At 43.2% G+C, this 17541-nt stretch overlaps 1 protein-coding gene across 1 annotated transcript in view; it reads right to left on the bottom strand.

The window, feature by feature from the left end:
- Positions 1-15964, bottom strand: part of KIF26B (kinesin family member 26B) — a 299953-nt gene extending 283989 nt beyond the window's left edge. The window contains exons 1-2 of the mRNA XM_076334227.1: positions 15902-15964; positions 15265-15666 (exon numbers count right to left, since the gene is read on the bottom strand). Of these exons, the coding sequence (XP_076190342.1) occupies positions 15265-15666; positions 15902-15964 (465 nt within the window). The remainder of the gene's footprint in view (positions 1-15264; positions 15667-15901) is intronic.
- Between the last annotated feature and the right edge of the window lie 1577 nt (positions 15965-17541).

Genomic DNA, 17541 nt, shown 5'->3' with positions numbered 1-17541 from the left:
TACCCATGATAGCAAATGTTATTATTTCTTGTTCTTAGCATGTTTTTTTCTGAAGGATGAAGCTTTCTCAGAAGGGACATTCATCCCTGAGATCACTCTATAGAATGGCAGTAAAGCATTAGCCTGGTTTCCCATAAACCTGGAAAAACTGCAGACAGCACGCTAGCTTGGGGTGTGCTTTCTGTTTACTGTTCTCAGGGTCTCAACCTGAGGGTCATGAGGATTACAGACAGGATCTAAATAAATGTTTGGAATACTAATAATGATGCTTATGTTTGGATCAGAAAGGACGTAATCAGAAAAAAGTTACAGATGCTTTTCTTTGCTTGACAAGTCATGACAAGAGCAGGTAAAGCAATACAATCCTCAATGAAGAGGAAGAGAATTAAAATCTGAAAACTGGTATTTCTGAAGTTTAAACCTTGTGAATAATGACAGTAAAAAATAATGTCTAGGGATAGGAAACAGAGAGGGAACACAGTTGAGATACCATGTAAGCCAGTACAAATAGTTACAAATTCTAGACATATTCTCAAGACAAACTTTTTAAAAAGTAGAAAAATGCTTTCATAAATGTTTACTTCTCCACTGGAGAGAAAAAACACTGAATAATCTACTCCAATTAATGTTTTAACTAATGAAATGGCAAAGGCCCCCTTTCTGTTCTTTCAGATACAGTTTAATAGCATTTATATGTTGTCAAGCCTTGCATCATCCATTTGATCTCTGGAAAGGCAAAGGCAGACAGAACACAAAACAAACATTAACAAATACCACATGAATACAGAATGCCTAACAGCATGCCATTCACAACAGCAGACAGCCAAGGACAATTAAATTATTCATAGATATGAACTGTCCAAGGTAGGAAGAAAAAACAAAGAGAATTAACAAACACACTTTTGAAAAATCACAAGAAAACCACCGAACCCCATTAGCAATTTTTTTTTTTTTTTTTGTTAAATGAACAGCCAGCTTCTGGTACCAATCAGAGAATCAGAAGTCAAGGTCTTTCTAAAAGACTTTTTGTCATAACTGGGTAATTAGTTACTGTATATTCAACTGCCATATTCCAATCCCTTTAAGGCCGACAGCTTTGAAATGCAAACCACAACTCCCTTCTTCCTCTCTGTACAGAGTCAGAAGAGCCAATGCTGAGCCAGCATACAAGAGCTGCTGCAGAATGAATGGGCAACGTTAGCAAGAAAGGAAAAAGCCCATTAGTCAAGAGCACAAGCATGTAAGAAACCTGGACTCCGTTTTATGCAACTAATTAGTTCACCAAGTTGCTCTGTATCTCCTCTCCTCAGTTGTAAAAACAGAAGTAGCAGACATTTTACTGAGATGAGATTTATGTATGTACTCCATTGATGGGAATATTTGCAACTGTGTGAAGTCCTGTTACTTCCATGAGCATCTAAGTGTTTGACTCTACCTCTAGGAACATCCGTCTTCTTTCACCAAGTGATTAAAAGAGGTCTTTTCCTATGGAAACTTCTGGGAGGAAAGTCACATTCCACATCACAAGCAAACAAATATTAAAGCTTTTCACAAAAAGCCAGCAAGACAGAAATAGCCTGAGGGCAAAGGCTAAGACAGCAAGAAGCTGATGGCTCCAATAGTCGAGCAACAATTTAACAGAGCTGCAGCAGCAGGGTGAAGCAGACAGCTGCAGACAGCCATCAACACCACAGCAGGGTGGTGGGGCAGGACATACATCCTCACCTCAGCTGCACCCAAACTCCCTGTTGGATTTATTTACATTGCCAGTGAAGGAAAACTTCATCTAAGGTGCTTGTTAGTATAATCTGGTAGCTAAGTTATGTGTGCACGATAAGTCCTCCTGCCCTGACAAACAGTGTTACCTTTCTACTGCTCTGTCAGAGGTTACCATTTTATATCCTTGCAGCTAAACCCACAGAAGTTCATTTCTCAGAGCCCTGAGGTTTGACATACTGGCTGGAATTAAGAGCAGGGAACTCGGCATATACTCCCAGTACATAAAGATCCAGATAACTACCAAACATTGGGGGTTTTTTTTCTAGGTTGGCCAGAAATTCTACTCTGATCTCAAGAGACCTTTCCATCAAAGCTTAAACTACCAGAGTTTCAGTTTCAATGACAAATTATTCTAGAAAATCACCTCAAAGAAGTAAAAAAAAAAAAACATATTGAAGAAATGCAAAGAGCTAGTCCAATTCTTTTCATGCATCAGTGATGTCCAGTGGTAACAAGGAAGAGATGAGAGGCTTTACTTCAGTGCAAAATAGATTTGCAGACTGTCTCACTGCCTTTTGAAGACAGTAATCATGATTCTTCAAAAAGGAAAAGAAAGAATCCAAGACCTTTCCCTTTTCTTTCTCAGCCACCACAACCTCTACTAAAACAACCACAACAAAATAAGACAAAAAACAAACCACGCTTATTACTTACCTTAATTATACATATGTCTGGCCAAAGAACAGAATACATAGAACACACTTCATTTTGGGTTTCCAGAAGTAAAAGACCTGCCCTTTACCCTGAAAGCCATTTTGTCCCATTTCAAAAAGCTGTATGGGTAATCAGTGAGAGGACAGAGGGAGTTCTGCAGCCACTGCTGCAGAAAGCAGTGCAGAAAAAGAAATATATACACACATACACATATATGTACATAAAGAGAGCAAACTCATATAAAAGCTGCACTGAAGCAATGAATCCTATCCTCTCATTCCATATGGAGGTGGGTAAATAATGGCACAACAGAGATTTCATTCATGCAGAGGTCTAGGGTATGCTGGGAACTCTCAGTCTGACAATTTGCTGCAGATGCTTGCTTAGAGGAGCCATTTATCAGTGTCATCCATGCGCATTACTACACACTGCTTCCTCGGCAGCATGATTCCACACCAGCTTCCCACATAGCACACTCTGGTCCTTGATATTTCAGGCACAGAAATAGCCCTTATCTGGGCCTTAGCAGCGTCTGCTTATTGAAATGATTCCTATTATCCAAAGTGCATGCGTTTGGAGTAGGAAAGGGACAGAATTTACTTCCTTTGCTGATAAAAAGAACAGCAAATTAAGAGAAGTCACAACAGTTTTCCTTCCCCTTCTCCCCCTCCTCTTTATATCCCTGTTTAGCTCATTGCTTATAAACAGCTAACACAAGTATTCACATCAGTAGAGCTGACTCCTGGAAGATACAGGCATCTTGGATGTTTCATCTCTTGTTACACTTAAGTGGAATATTAAACAGGCAAGACAGTGGCAGACCATGCTAGAAAGAACTAAGTAACTAGGACTGACAAAGAAGGTTGGCAATTTAAAGCACTTCAGTCTGTAAAGTGCTTCATTTAGAGCCATCGGTGCCAGTGCATTCAGCCCTCATGTATAACCCGACACACCTTTAGCTCTCCCCTCACACTTTAAGTCTTTTCTATTCTGCTTTTAGAATATTCAGAACAAGTATTACTACTTAATAGCACGCCTTTAGAGTGTCCAGTATAATAATACTACAGAATTAGTAAGCTCAACACTATAAGAATTAATCTGGAAATCAAACATTTTTTTTTCCTTCAGAGACAGGCACAGGGAAAGGAGAAGCCAGGCTGAATTCATAAATACACTCCAGAACACCAAGTTCTACCATATTGTTGATGCACTAAAACGTATGTCATTTATTTGCTATGTTGGGTGAAACTGTTAGTGCAATGAATTGAGTCCCTATTTTATACCAAGTCTCAAATTGACAGTGTGGAACATATAGGTCCTTGTGACTGGTAAACAAAAGAGAAACAAATGAATGAGATGCAAGAAAGAAAATCTAGTTAATCCTTAGATTACAGGATGCACCAGTACCTTAGTCTTTGGAAAACCTAATTTCAGAATGAAAAACACTGAAGTGTGTTAAACCAAAGGCAACTTTGGTTTAACTGCCTTCTACTCTTACTGGCTGCTTGCTGGTTTCTAGGGGGCAGGTAGAACGATAGAGATGGCTTTTTTAAAAGAACTACAACAAAAAAACCCAACCCAAAACAAAGCACAACCTTCATATGAAGTATTGCTGTAAAGCTTTGAAGACACCAGCAGTGAGCTCAGCTTTTTAAAGAACTCACATTTATCACCCATTTCTCCCTGCTTCCCTAGTGTGCCCCCTTTCCCATGGAAGTACGGTTCCTTTGCTGCCTGGACCAACCAAGGCACGCTTCATGCCCCACTTCATTTCTGTCTCCATAGCCTGTCTATTTCCTCTCAGAGCCCTGTACTTCTCCTTGCAGTGTGCCTTCCTATTCTCACAGCAGCTTATGTCCTTTAGGACACCAAAATGTATTGGCCAATTTGCTGTGTATGCCTACCCCCACCCCTTGCAACTTTAAAAATGGTTGACAAGGATGTTAAAGCCAAATACTCAACAGTTCACCAGTCAAGAAAAGGATAAAGGAGAGATGTGATCAGATACCTCTAACAATTAAAGATGATTGCAGTGGGGAAAGAAATTCTGAAAAGATTTTTTTCTTCTTTTAATATCAGAGCTCTCATCAAGAACTTAAGAACCAGATCCCAACTGTTCATTTAAAATAAGACATTTCAATGAGCTGCCTGTCCCATCTCATATTCCTCACTAAACAGCCTCTTTGCAGGAACACTGGATCAATGACTTTACAAAAATCAACTCCGCAAAATCTTGTAGAGCTTTGTTTTCACGGTGATGGGAGAATGTACACAAAAGCTCCCTTAAGCCAGTTTCTTCTCTTCCCCACCCCACCCACCATAACTTCTTTCTCCCACCTCTATATCTAAATCAAAATCCACAGAATTTTTGTCAAATCCATTACTCAAAAGTGGATTTGATACACAGGGGAAAAAAAAGGAAGTCTTATTAGGCATGCTAAAAGAGCAGCTCTGGATTTAGGCTTACCACCCATGCTACAGAACTGCTTACAAAGCCATCACTAATGGCCTTCCAGCTACCCATCATTTCCCCATGTTCAGGCTGCCCAGACAGCTAGCTATTCCTCTCCAACAAATATCATTTTAATTGCATTTCCTGCTTTGTTAGCCTTCTCGACCTCCAGTAAAAGCCATCTACAGTCTAACAATCTCTTAAATCTGACACTCGCGCTGACTAGCACACTAGTAAGCCTTCCTTCTAGGTTCACATGTATGCAGGCTTATTGTCAAGAATTTCCATTAGAAATCTGATGAGTATGAGCTGAAATGACAGCTCTAGGACTAGTAGGGAGAGAAAAGGGGGGAGGGAGTGAAAAGGGAGAGGTGAATAGGAAAGAATATGTATGTGTATTGCAAATGCCCCCTGTCACCAAAGACTGTCATTGTGCCTTTCTGGTGCCAGGGCTCCTACAGTCCCAACACCTCCCTCTGAGCAACAAATGCCAGCCACACAGCCTCAGCCACTGTTAACTCTTCCTGTGGGAACGCTGCCGGCAATTTCAGCAATGTTAACCCTGGGAATACTAACATGATTTAGATGACTTGTTAAATTTTAATGATACCCATTAGAAAAGAGGAAAACACGAGTTGCAACTCCCAATTTGGTGCATTTGGCTGCTGAATAGGATATTAATGTTTTTCTTTGCCCGGCACTATTAAATGAGCAGTGAAACTAAGAGAAATGAAGAGTAATGACTTCTATTCTTGCTGTTCAGCACCTGCTTAAAGCCAAGACTGCCTTATTGCCCACTAGGCTTTCTGCTGGAGTCCACCAGGTGGATGGAGTAAACAGGTAATTCTTTCAGCATTTGGCACTTAGCAGGTCAGAGGTTCATTTAGCTGAGAGGCACAGAAAAATAAAACTGTCCAATTGAAATAGTAGCATACAATCATTCAGGCTATTGGTTAGGAGGCAGAAGCCTGCTTTCCTGAATAACTTCAGCGTAATCAAGTCCAAGTTTGGCTTTGGTAAGACAGAAGTTTGTCCAAGTGACTCTTACAGGAGCCAGGACAGAAACATGCAAAGGCCAAGTCCTGCCCCACTGTCGGCAAAGGACTCCAGAGCGACCATCTTCCTCAGCACTGCAGGAATCTCTTTCATATCTTCAAGTACACCTGTGATAAAAGGAATGGGCGATTCCCAACAGAACCACACAGCAGCCCACAGAAACTGAGGGGTTGTATTCCTGAATCCTCACTTATCTTCAGTTAATTATGAGGGTGGGAGAGAAAGAGGGAATGAAACACACACAACTAGGGGAAAATTAATTCCACTGCTGAGGCAGGTCTGCTCAGACAGTTCTGAACAAAGTTGAAATCCCCAAACCACTGTGAATTTTCACTTTTTCTTCAGAAAATATTTACTGTGGTGGATATCAAAGTCCCCTTTCATTTGCTCTTCCCCAAACATTCATGCGAGTATAATTTTGTTCCCGTGCAAGCCCATGGAATAGAGAAGCTGTTGTGAATACTCAGGTGCAAATAAGCAATCACGTCAAAGTATTTATGATTTAGGGGGCATGGTGAAATATAAGTTAGAGTAGAGGTTTGCTATTAATAGATCACAGAAAATCTGCAGGTCAAAACACATTTGTAAAAAACAAATACATATAAAGCAAGTTTCACTTGAAGGTAATTTGGAAGCCAACACACTTAGACTGTATTCTCAATTTAAGATTTGTCTACACACACTAGAGCTGGATGGATGCTTTACATCAGTCATATTGCACTGGATACAGATATCCTATCTCCAGCATACACAGTTCCTCTGACACACACGACCAGCAAGAAATTTAAAATGTTTTCCAGAGCCACACTCACATGGGCTTGCAGTATTTTTTTACTAGAATAAAATAATTTTTAAAAGGCATTTGATGCTCTTTCCCTGAATCACCAAATCCATTGAGTAAGATCATTGACCAGCCACTAACAAAGCAGATACCACAGGGCCTATAAGTTAAGTTCTCCTACTTGTGAGGCAACAAAGTGAGCAGACTCAGCCCTACTTTGTTTAATAGGAAGGCACAACAAGTTTAAATATGCAATACAAAAATCTTATACTGACACAGGATTTACTTATGTGAATCTAGAAGCGTCCAGTTCCTTCTGAGGAGAGGGAAGCATTGTTTTCATAATGAATTGTAAACGAAGTCCAATTTAATACCCCATCAGTTCCCTCAGGTCTCTCAAACAGAACTTCCTTGGCAATCTTTTTTTTTTTATTTTTTTTTTTCTCTTTGCACAAAGACTACTACTGAATACAGTTTCAGAGGAAAGCTGAGAAGAGGAAACCAGTCTGAAGGTTTCTTCAGAGTGAAATCTTTTTTCTTCCCTCCCAGAAAACATAGAATATTTTATAATACATAAGAAATGCAAAATCAACCATACACTATACGATTTGATAAAACAGATTGAACAGAATAGCAGGTCTTAGTGACAACTAAAAGTAAACACAGTTGAAGATGAAAATAAATTTTAAGAAGTACACCAATGCTGGAATGGTAAGTAGCTTTTAACAGCCTTACTATGCTGTATTATTTCAAATAAAATAAATTGAATTCTGATACCACAACAATAAATCTGAGCTGCAATTGAACACACCAATTTCTTAAAACTGATTCTTTTGTATATAGCGGGTATCATGTTTTCCTTTACTTTCTCTTTCGTAAAGTAATTAAAAAGTAATCCCCATATTCTGTACTAGTTACAGCTGAGGTTATGGTTGGATGCATCGTGCTGCTCTCATCAGTACCTTTCTCAGAGATCACTGCCTCCTCACATCTGCTGTTGTAATAGCACATCTAGTCACTCCTTGACCTTTCAATCAAAAGAATCTGAGTTTAGAAAGCAGTGCTATTGAAAGTGTTTGAACTATCTATCATTTCAATAAGAACTAAGACAGGGAGCAATCACCATGCATTCACAGAGGAGACCTGCAGGGATGCTAACTTACGACCTTCATATGGAGAGAAGAAAGAAAAGGCACGTTGGGAAGCCCACAAGCGGCCAGGATGTCTTAGCCTGCTCAGCCCAAGCAGCGTGTCTGACTGCTGCTTTAAAGGTATGCAAGTATTCCCTGGTTAGAGATATAGGGTAAGTAGGGCTGTGGCCTAAATGAAATCATGCTGATTTCGCTGAAGTCAGAATCCCATCACTAGGGCCCATTTCATGTAAATCAACAGACTGACAAGGTTCAGATGGGACCTCTTCTCTCCCCTCCCCACTTATTTGCTGTTATTTATAAGTAACCAGCAATAGTTCATGTTATACAAGGAAAAAAGTTTTCAATATTTGACATTTCTTGCAGTATCTTTTGAACAGCCTCCATCCCAAGGTCAGAACGGTCCAGTCAACCTTCCCCTGCCCTATTAAGTGTCTGTGTTGGTCTGTGCTTTGACTTGGAGAAGCCTCAAGAACGCTCTCATCAAAACATTACTAAGCTATACTGTAATATCATCTAAAGAGGGCAGTGGTGGGAAAAGAAGCATAAGCAAATGTGTATTCTAGTTATATATGCTACAAAATATTACAACTGTACCAAGAAGGTGTCTGATTATATATTTCAGGTTTCAAAACCAGAGATCTAAACACAGCTCTTAGCAGCTTAATTATGCTCATAGTTGGTTGTTTTGTGTTTTGGTTTTTTTTGTTTTTTGTTTTTTTTGTTTGTTTGTTTTTTTTTTAAAACCCTCGTTTAATGTAGAAAGGTTGCATAGAAGGCAATTGAAAATAAAACCGGGCAACGTAAGTCACTGGGGATTTGAGTTCCATAAACCTATGAATAAGGATGCAGCTATGGTATGATCATCTAAAACAACCTTGCTCCAATAACCACCCCGTGTTAACAGAAACTGTTCAATGAAACATTACCATGTCTTTCAAACGTGCAAGCTGAAGCTTCCAAAGAAAAGCAGCATTTCAACGTGTGACTGCAGCAGACTGCTTGCAGTTATTACTTTACCATTGCTTTCTAGAAGAGCAATGACTTAATTGTTGTGACTTCCATCAGTGTCACAGTGCAACCAAAATTTGGTCCAATAATGGGAAAGACTGTTGAAGACACTTATAGAACTTTCCACTCTTGAGATACTACTTTGTTTATCAGGGTGTTGTTACGTACTACAGCTTGCTTAATTCAAAGTAAACGTGCAATCTGCCTTTCTGCAATCAGGGATAGTTCTTGAATTGCAGCTTCAGCAGTAAATAATGTGGACTAGGAATTATTTATCCAGTGGCAGGGGGGAAGCCCATATGCTTGTATTCCTCGCATTTTATTAACATACGTGCCTCTCAAGCTACAGCATGACACATTGCTATGATCTAAGCTAGCAATTTAACTTAGAACATCTCTCATGCTTTTGACATACAGACCACGTCACAAAATGCTGCAGTTCCTACTACATCATTATGTAGAGCATGACAGTCAAGTTTATTGTGGCAGCGGGCTGCAAGTTCAGTGCTTGGAAGCACCCCAATTATACGATGTCAAAGGCTATGTGCTGCTGATGTGGCAAAACTGCAAATGTCTTTCAACCCTACATACACAGCACTGCACCGTTCTAATAATCTGCTGATGCAGGCATGAATCCCATTACATGCCAATGGCCCGTACTAGTAACGTGTGACATTTTTGCTAACACTGTCAGAGAAATTCAGCACTGACTACCTTTCTTCCTCCTCCCCTTCCAAAATTATACACCAAAATCCTACGCTTGTTATACAAGATTGCTACCAATGTTGCAACATTTACTTCTAGGAAAATAAGACTATCTAAAGAGACAAGATTATTTTAGAGATCGGTGCAGCTTTCATGGCATGTATAAAGCACCTTGAATGAACTTTGTCACTTAATAATAGCCCGGCATGAAGAGGCCAGCTACAGACTAAGCATTGAGTGTGTATTTCTGAACACAACGTTTTCAGACGCACAGCCAAGTCTCCGTAAAAAAAACAATTTGATCAAAATTTTGCTCCTCCCTAGAGATTTACTTCAGATAAAACATCGGTACTCTGCCCCCCCGCCCCCAACAGCTCTGTCTACGGTCTCCTAAAAGTATTTTCTTTTCTGATAGGAAGAACATCATAGTCTCAATCCACTAAATACAATCATAGGCCTGTTCCTAATTTCCAGGGCAGTCAGTAAGGGAAGCCTTTTTGATCCCATGGAGAAAGCTGCAGAGCTAACAGTTTTGACAGCTTCCCAAAAAGCAGTCTTTAATATACAGTATCTTCATTCTTACCTCAAAGACATTTGCAAGCTTGAAAGAAATATTTATATCATTTCACATGTTGACACTGTGGATTGCAGCAGCAAGACAGCAAGACTTCCAGCTGCTCCTAGAAAAGGTTTACATTAATTTGTCAGAGGTGAAGGCATATCCGTTTGTCTCCTCTGGACCTCTGTAAGCAGCTGTAATTCCAGGGTAACTGAAGCAGCTTGTTGTTTCCCGACTTGCCAGGAAACATACAATTGTAAGAAGATTCGCAGATGAGTTACGCTAAACGGTTGGTATTGTGACCTGTGATGCAACACAAAAGAATGGTTATTGTTGCCTAAACTTTAATGGCGTTAATCCTTCCAAATGCTGACAAATTACTGCCTCAGGCCATTTAAAATCACATTTCTAATGCAATAATCCTATCTGCATTACAATGAGTTGGGATGAAATGATTAGGTGCCTGAGATTTTTGTACAGTGAATTAAGTCACCATACAGACTGACCATGCTTGTTCACAAATTAAAGGTCTGGACAGAAATGAAATTCCATTATTCTGCCACTTGCTAAGCTTTCGGAAAGGGTTCATTACTGTCCTGTCTCTACTGGGAATGTTTCTAAAGTAGCTACAAGCTAAAAGGAACCTATTTTTCATTAGATCAGCTTCAGGGCTTTCTTCATTACTAATAATTATTAGTCAAGTCTTTGACTACTTAACACCTCTGAAATAGAAATGGCTAATTCAACAATACACAAAGTGAGATAGAGTGTCAGTAAATTTGTGAAAAAAGAAAACAAAACTGTACCCTGAATGCAAGTCCTCCCCTCCCCCTTTCACAGACACACTGTGCTAAACCAGAATTTACCCAATTCTTATACTCAGAAGCACAAACTTTTTAGCTAGGGGGATAGTCCAGAATATAAACCACCTATCATCAGTGCTATCCATCTCTAGCATTTAAAATAGTATCCTTACTTCCTGACTCAATCACAACATGCCCAAGCAGATATTCATATCTACACATTCAAATTACCTCGTTTTGAAGGCTGTATTCAGGATTTTTGGAATCCCATACTAACAAATCTATAATTACCAGCTTGCGATTCTTCTTATTAGCATTCAATTGATTACTTACACACAATTTGATACACATAAATATAACAACTCTTCAATTAAACTTAATAACAATTTTTTTTGTCGGATGTCTGTGAGGTTAGTGTTCCATTGAAGCCAGAGGATATCACCGGTTTGAACTCAAGGCAACCAGATTTCACACGAATTCTGATAAACAGGGAGTGTGATGCGATAAAATTCTATGCTAGAACTTTGTCTGATGCCCTTCTGAAAAACAGCCTAAGAAAAATCTCAAAATTAAAAAAAAAAAATCAGTATTAGTAATTTTTGAGACAATCCTTATCATCATGCAAATGCTTGACAGTAACAAAAACCCCACAAACAATGGCCACCAAATGCTCTAAGATCCTTTCAGTCACAAACTGCAATGTACAACTATAACAACCACTTGTGCTAGTCATTTCCCATAGGCATGCTTCACATGGGGGTTACAATAAGATTTCATTCTCATAAAACATAACCCCTTGTATGCAGATAATTGCTGTACATCATTAAGTCACATCTGTATCACAAGAGGGGAAAAAGAAACAACAAGCTTTTAGCATTTTTGATATTCCTCACCTTTGTGCCTCACCAAAAAAAAACCCCAAATCCCAATTTTTCATCCTGTTGATGTATTAGGAGAGAATGCTTCTATTTAAAACTGAAAGCTCAACACCTAACACTAACAATGAGCTAGTCAGAAGCAGTTTGGTCTAGGTTAAGTGTGGCTTTTTCTGTATCAAATGAAAAGCTTCAGTACATGGTTTCATGCATAAAGCCTGGTCTGTTTATGCAGCAATGAAGTATACTATTACACTTTGCAGATATACACAAACCTTTACATGATTACACACTGTAGAAAACATTGATGTAGGTTCACATTCAGATAAGTTATTGCAGATTCCAGTGTCTGCTACTAGATATGTGTCAAAACACAGATACCCTCATATGCTGCTTGTTCTGCAATACACAATACTCAGGGTTATATGCATTTCTAAATACAGTATAAATGTGAAACAGGTGCCACAGACTATATTTATAACGCTAATGAAATTTCTAGGCTGTTTTTAACAGCACCAACAAAAATCATCATGTAAGTCAGCTAGATCTAGCTGACCAGAAGATGACTGAACAGTTAAATGGAGCATTTAAAATGGATCTAATAAAGGCATATCGCCAATTAGCTGTGTCCCACTGGGCACCACAGTCTTGAACTGCAAGATGCTTTGCAAGTTCTGAGCGAACACCCAGAACCAGGAATGTTATTTGCTCCTTCTCCCACTGAACTCAGTGGTGGCATCAATTCTAGCTCTCCAAAAACCTATTCCCATAGCAGCAATCGAGAGCAAACCTCACAGGACCCTGAAAAATGCCAGCTACATTAACACAGCATGGTAGACTCCAGCTTCAATCCAAACTGAAGTACGTTTTCCCCAGACACGACAAGTTTCCACATCCTTGCAAGAGACCCTGCACATCTCGCTCTCAGAGGGCAACCCCAGGGCATTACTGTGGCACACACCTGCAAAGGCAGCTCACAGGCCCTGGCTGAGCTGGCAGAGCCCACGCCAACGCCTTGCTTTCCTCTAAGCAGACACCAATAAGGCTACCCCACGGATGCCAGCAACAATGAACTTGCAAGACTGACACAGCATACCCAATCCAAAGAAGTCAGTGGCACTAGCCATGATATTTGTATCCTGTATCACCTAGACCAAAGCCTCACTGTGCTGGGCAGCATCTGCTGAAGGCAGAAATCACAAGCCCAGAAAGTTCTTAACGGTTGTAAATAAGCCAGAAAGGATGACAGAAGGGGATGCTTCTGCAAATAGCCACAGGCAGGGAGCACCCATACACAGAAGGGAACCGTGTGCACAAGGCCGGAGTACCTCAACAGGATTGAGCCTGCAAGTACCATTAAGCAAAGTGAATAGGGCAGAGGGTCACCATAGCCCACAAAGACCACCTTACTTGTGCCTCTTTCCTTCCTCCTAAATCCACATCTACACACTGAATAGCAATGGCTTTGTAAATGGCACTACTACACAACTGGAAGGTTTGGAAAGGAGGCGTTATAAGAGAAAAAGAGCATAGGGTAAAGGGACTAAAAATTGAGAAGTAAGGCTTACTACTGACATGAATAAAGATTGGCCTATACAACACCATCAGCTAGACTACATGAACAACAGAACAGAACAATTAGCAATAGAAACACAAGGGTAACGTCTCAGGAAGGCTAGTATGGGCAATGACTACCACTATTACAATAAGAGAAGCCTGTACGAATCTTCACATGACTGCAAAATCTGTCAATTTCTAACACTGTGCGAGGGATGCAAAGCCTTGATGCTTATGTTTTATCCTCCCTACACCCCCAATCTCAGTTATTCTGATGGCTGCCATATCTGTATCAGTAATTTCCCACCTATACCCACAGCTGGTAATGACTGCCAAATCACACAGCCTGAAATTTGTAAAGATTTTGGTACAGGGCCACTTTCCAGGGAATCGACCATGTATTAATATGGTTAAATTGACTATCAATTTTGGTGGTTCCACCTTTCCCTTTTCATGAATAATTCAGTTAAGCCAGCTCTTGAGACAAGGTAACAACCAGCCCTTTAGTCTTTTGTTCAAGAGAGCACCAACTCCCGCTCACACAGCACATAAATAAATAATGCAGAGTACAACGCAACAGCAATACCAGGGACCCCTTCTCAGCAGTCGGCTCTTTTCCATGATACCTCTTTATTGTAACCACTAATGAAGACTCTTTGAAGTAGAAGAGTAAATATTATCATTTGATAGTACCTGGACCCAACAGGGTCAAACAAAATTGCATTGTATTACATTCTGGGAGCTGTAGACCCATTCACAATACAACGCTCACAGGGTTGCTATGGAGGAGCCCAATGCTTACTATTTTGGTAGCACGGGGTCAGCCAAGGGCTGCTGGTCATTCTTCTAGGGCTGTTAGCCTTAATCTTTATACACACAACAAACAGGGAAAACAAAAAACAATGCCAAACAAAACAAAACCAAGGAATTTCAGAGTATGCCTTTAGAGGTACCAGTTTCCACAACAGAGGCAGAAAGCAGACTTCCAACTCTATCCATGATCAGTCAACTCTTAAAACCTGAGGCCAAATTTCAGAAGTGCTTGCGTGCTCTTTAGGTACAGGATTATTCAAACCAATACTCAGGGTCCAGCAGCTTCAACTATTTTTAAGTCTTACTGAAAAAAAAATTTAAAAAAATCTAGTGCTTCTCTGTAAGAGAGAAACATCACCGAGTCGTCCTTATGTTAAGGACGCCCTGAAGAGCGGAGTTCAATGCCATGGTCTGGTACAGCCTCCCTGGGCGACCTTTGGACTCACACAGCATTTCAATGCCTCATTTGAACCTGGAGCTACAGGAGGGTGTCTGCTGCACCTCGCCCCACAATGGAAGTACAAACCACGGGCATCAGACCATACACACCTTACCACTAAGTTGGCTGCCAAGTCTCAGGATATTTTGTAAATCCATCCTGTAGGAATCAAAGAGAGCAGAAGGGGAAGGGACCAATGACTCCGGTGTGGCATTCCCACCCTTGCTTGCCCCTCACTGGGAACAAGAGCAAGTACACCGGACATAACAAAACCACTGTCGATGCAATGAAAGAGGGAGGCAAGGAGCGAGCTTGAGGGACTGTCAGAGTCCCCCCCGAAGCCTGGCAGCCCTCTGGAGATGGAGGCACCCTGCTCTACATGAAGCAGGAGGAGAGGATGGGAAAAGGGAACAATACTAAGAAGGGGCAAACCCAAATAAACCCTAAAACTCTCAGCGGTGACAGCGGCAGAGGGGAGCCCAGGTGGCCGGCAGCCCCAACGGGGAGCCGGCCCGCAGCCCCACCGGCTGTGGGGGGCCGCTCCCAGGTGGCTGCGGCCCCGCAGCGCAGGCAGCGCCCGCGCCGGGCGGCACACGGATCCCCCCGCTCCGCCCCGGCCCCTCGCTCACCTTGCTGCTGACGGGCCCGGGGATGAGGAGCTTCAGCGCCTGCCTCTTCAGCTCCGCCAGGCGGGCGTTGCAGTGCTCGCACCAGACGCCGCGGTCGGAGCCCGGCGAGGAGCCGCCGCCGCTGCCGGAGCCTGGCGAGCCGGTGCCGAAGCCCGGCGAGCCGCCCAGCGAGCCGGGGGAGCTGGTGCCGATGCCGGGCGAGGCGGGTCCCGGCGAGCCGATGAAGGAGCCCGGCGAGGAGGTGCCGGAGCCGGGGGACGGGGTGCCGGAGGAGCCCAGGGCAGAGCCAGCTCCCTCCGGGGCCGGGCGACTCCCCGCCCGGGACTCCTCGTACGCCTTCCGGTACCAGCTCTCGGGGGAGAAGGGGGCGGCGGGCTTGGTGGGGGAGCAGGGGTCGGTCACCTGGAGCGGGAGAAGGAGCAGCGGGTCAGGCAGGGAGGCCCGGTGGCGCCGGCAAGTTTCGCTCGGACGCCCCGCGCCCGCAGCAGCCCCCGCGCCTCGCCCGCCCCCGCGGGGGAAGTTTAGCGGGGCCAGGCGGGCGATAGCCGGCGGCGCCGGTAACCGCCGGGCGAGGGGCGCGGTAGCCCCGGCACGGCGGCGGGCACCTCTCCGAGCCGCCCCTCCGCCGACAACTTACCCCGTATTTTCTGCTCCGCGCTGTGACCGCAATCCTCTCCTTATTTCCAGCCACTGAATTCATGGTGGCTTCGCAGCGCGGCGGGAGAATTTCCTACAGGTTTCCCAGTCCGCATCCGAAGGGAATAGCCGGTCCCGGGAAGTCCGCCGCGGAGCAGGCAGGCTGCTCCCTCCGCCAGGCGCAGCCTCCGCCGCCTCCGACGGGATCGCTCAGCCCCAAAACGCCGTCAGTTCTCGGGAAGACGCTTGGGGATGGGGTTTTCTCCCGGTCGGTTTTTCCTCATTGTCTTCTCTCTCGTTCCCTTACAACCCTTGTTTTCACAGAAACAGCAACATCCAGAGTAGGAGCATTCCCCCCGGCAGGCAGCACAGCTCTCCTCCGCAAGTGAGGCGAAGCATCCAAGGTAGCTTTAGGAAGGTGAAAGAGGGAGCGGGAGTAGCGCTCTCCCTAGGAGCGGCGCTTTCTGCCTCCGCTGCAGCGGCAACTTGTTTCCTTCACCAAGATTCGTAACTGAGTTAAAAGAAACCCTCCAAAAATATCGGGATGCAGGCTCTGGGAGGAGCCTCCGCGTCCCTCGCAGCCAATATCCTCCTGCCCATTTGTGCCTGACAGTTTAGGAAGGGAAGAGCCGGGCTGCGCAGCCCTGTGCGCTCCCGGCTCAGCGGCGGAGCTGCAGGGCCGGCGGCGCCGGAGGCTGCGAGCAGGCTGCCAGAGCCCCACCGCAGGTCTGCGCGGCGCCTCGGCTGCCAGGAGGGTCCATTTTATTTTGCAGTATTTCTTGATTGACGTCTGTGATTTCCCCCCTCTTCTTGAAAAGGGCGGGCGGGGGGGAACCTTGTTGCTTCCACCGCAGTTATTGGTTAGTTGCCTCTACTCAGGGCTTTAATGAACGTGATTTCACAAGTGTATCCTCCCTAAATAACTAGGAAAGAAAAGCAAGCTGTATTTATGACAGTCACTGGCATCTCTTTTCCGTGTTGTACTTTTACGTGTATTATTTTAACTTGCAGTCAAGGGCATAATAAATCGATCTCTTAACAATGAAATTCCACAGACTTGTGTCCCTTTAAATCTTTCCCCTCTAATTATGATTTCTTTTTGCGGGTTATGTGTAGCTGGTTACAGATCCCTTTTTATTTAAAATCCTGCAGATGATAGCCAATCACCTCTAATAAATCTTCCTCCTCAAAACAAGTTGTTGCTGATTTCCTCAGAAATGGATGCAATAGAGCGCTAGATGCCATATCCCCCGATAGGGTCATAACATGGATGGGTTGATGCAATTGAGAGGGCAGAACACACAGGGGACTTGCACCCACCTTTCCACCCTCCTGTTGTTACTTCCACATAAATGCATCCTTCCAGCAGCCCTAACATACCTGGGCTATAACAGCCATGAGGAAACAAAACCGGCCCACTGGATCATTGAGCAAGGAATCGCCCAGTGCCTTTCTGTTTTCACAGATACTCTGCCAGTAGTAAAGGTGTATGAGATGATCTGCTGTGTTTTAACTTGACTAGATTATCACCCTTGGAGCGGAGCAGCCATTCCTGATCTGGATAAGAAAGCTTTAATGTAAAGCTGACACAAGCGATGCCGCCCAAGGTAGCCAGGCTGCATCAGTAGTGCCTTGTGCATT

This window comes from Aptenodytes patagonicus, chromosome 3 (genome assembly GCF_965638725.1).
Source record: "Aptenodytes patagonicus chromosome 3, bAptPat1.pri.cur, whole genome shotgun sequence".
Classification (NCBI taxonomy): domain Eukaryota; kingdom Metazoa; phylum Chordata; class Aves; order Sphenisciformes; family Spheniscidae; genus Aptenodytes; species Aptenodytes patagonicus.
Note: the sequence above shows the minus strand (reverse complement) of the source record. Positions and strands in the feature narration are given on the sequence as shown.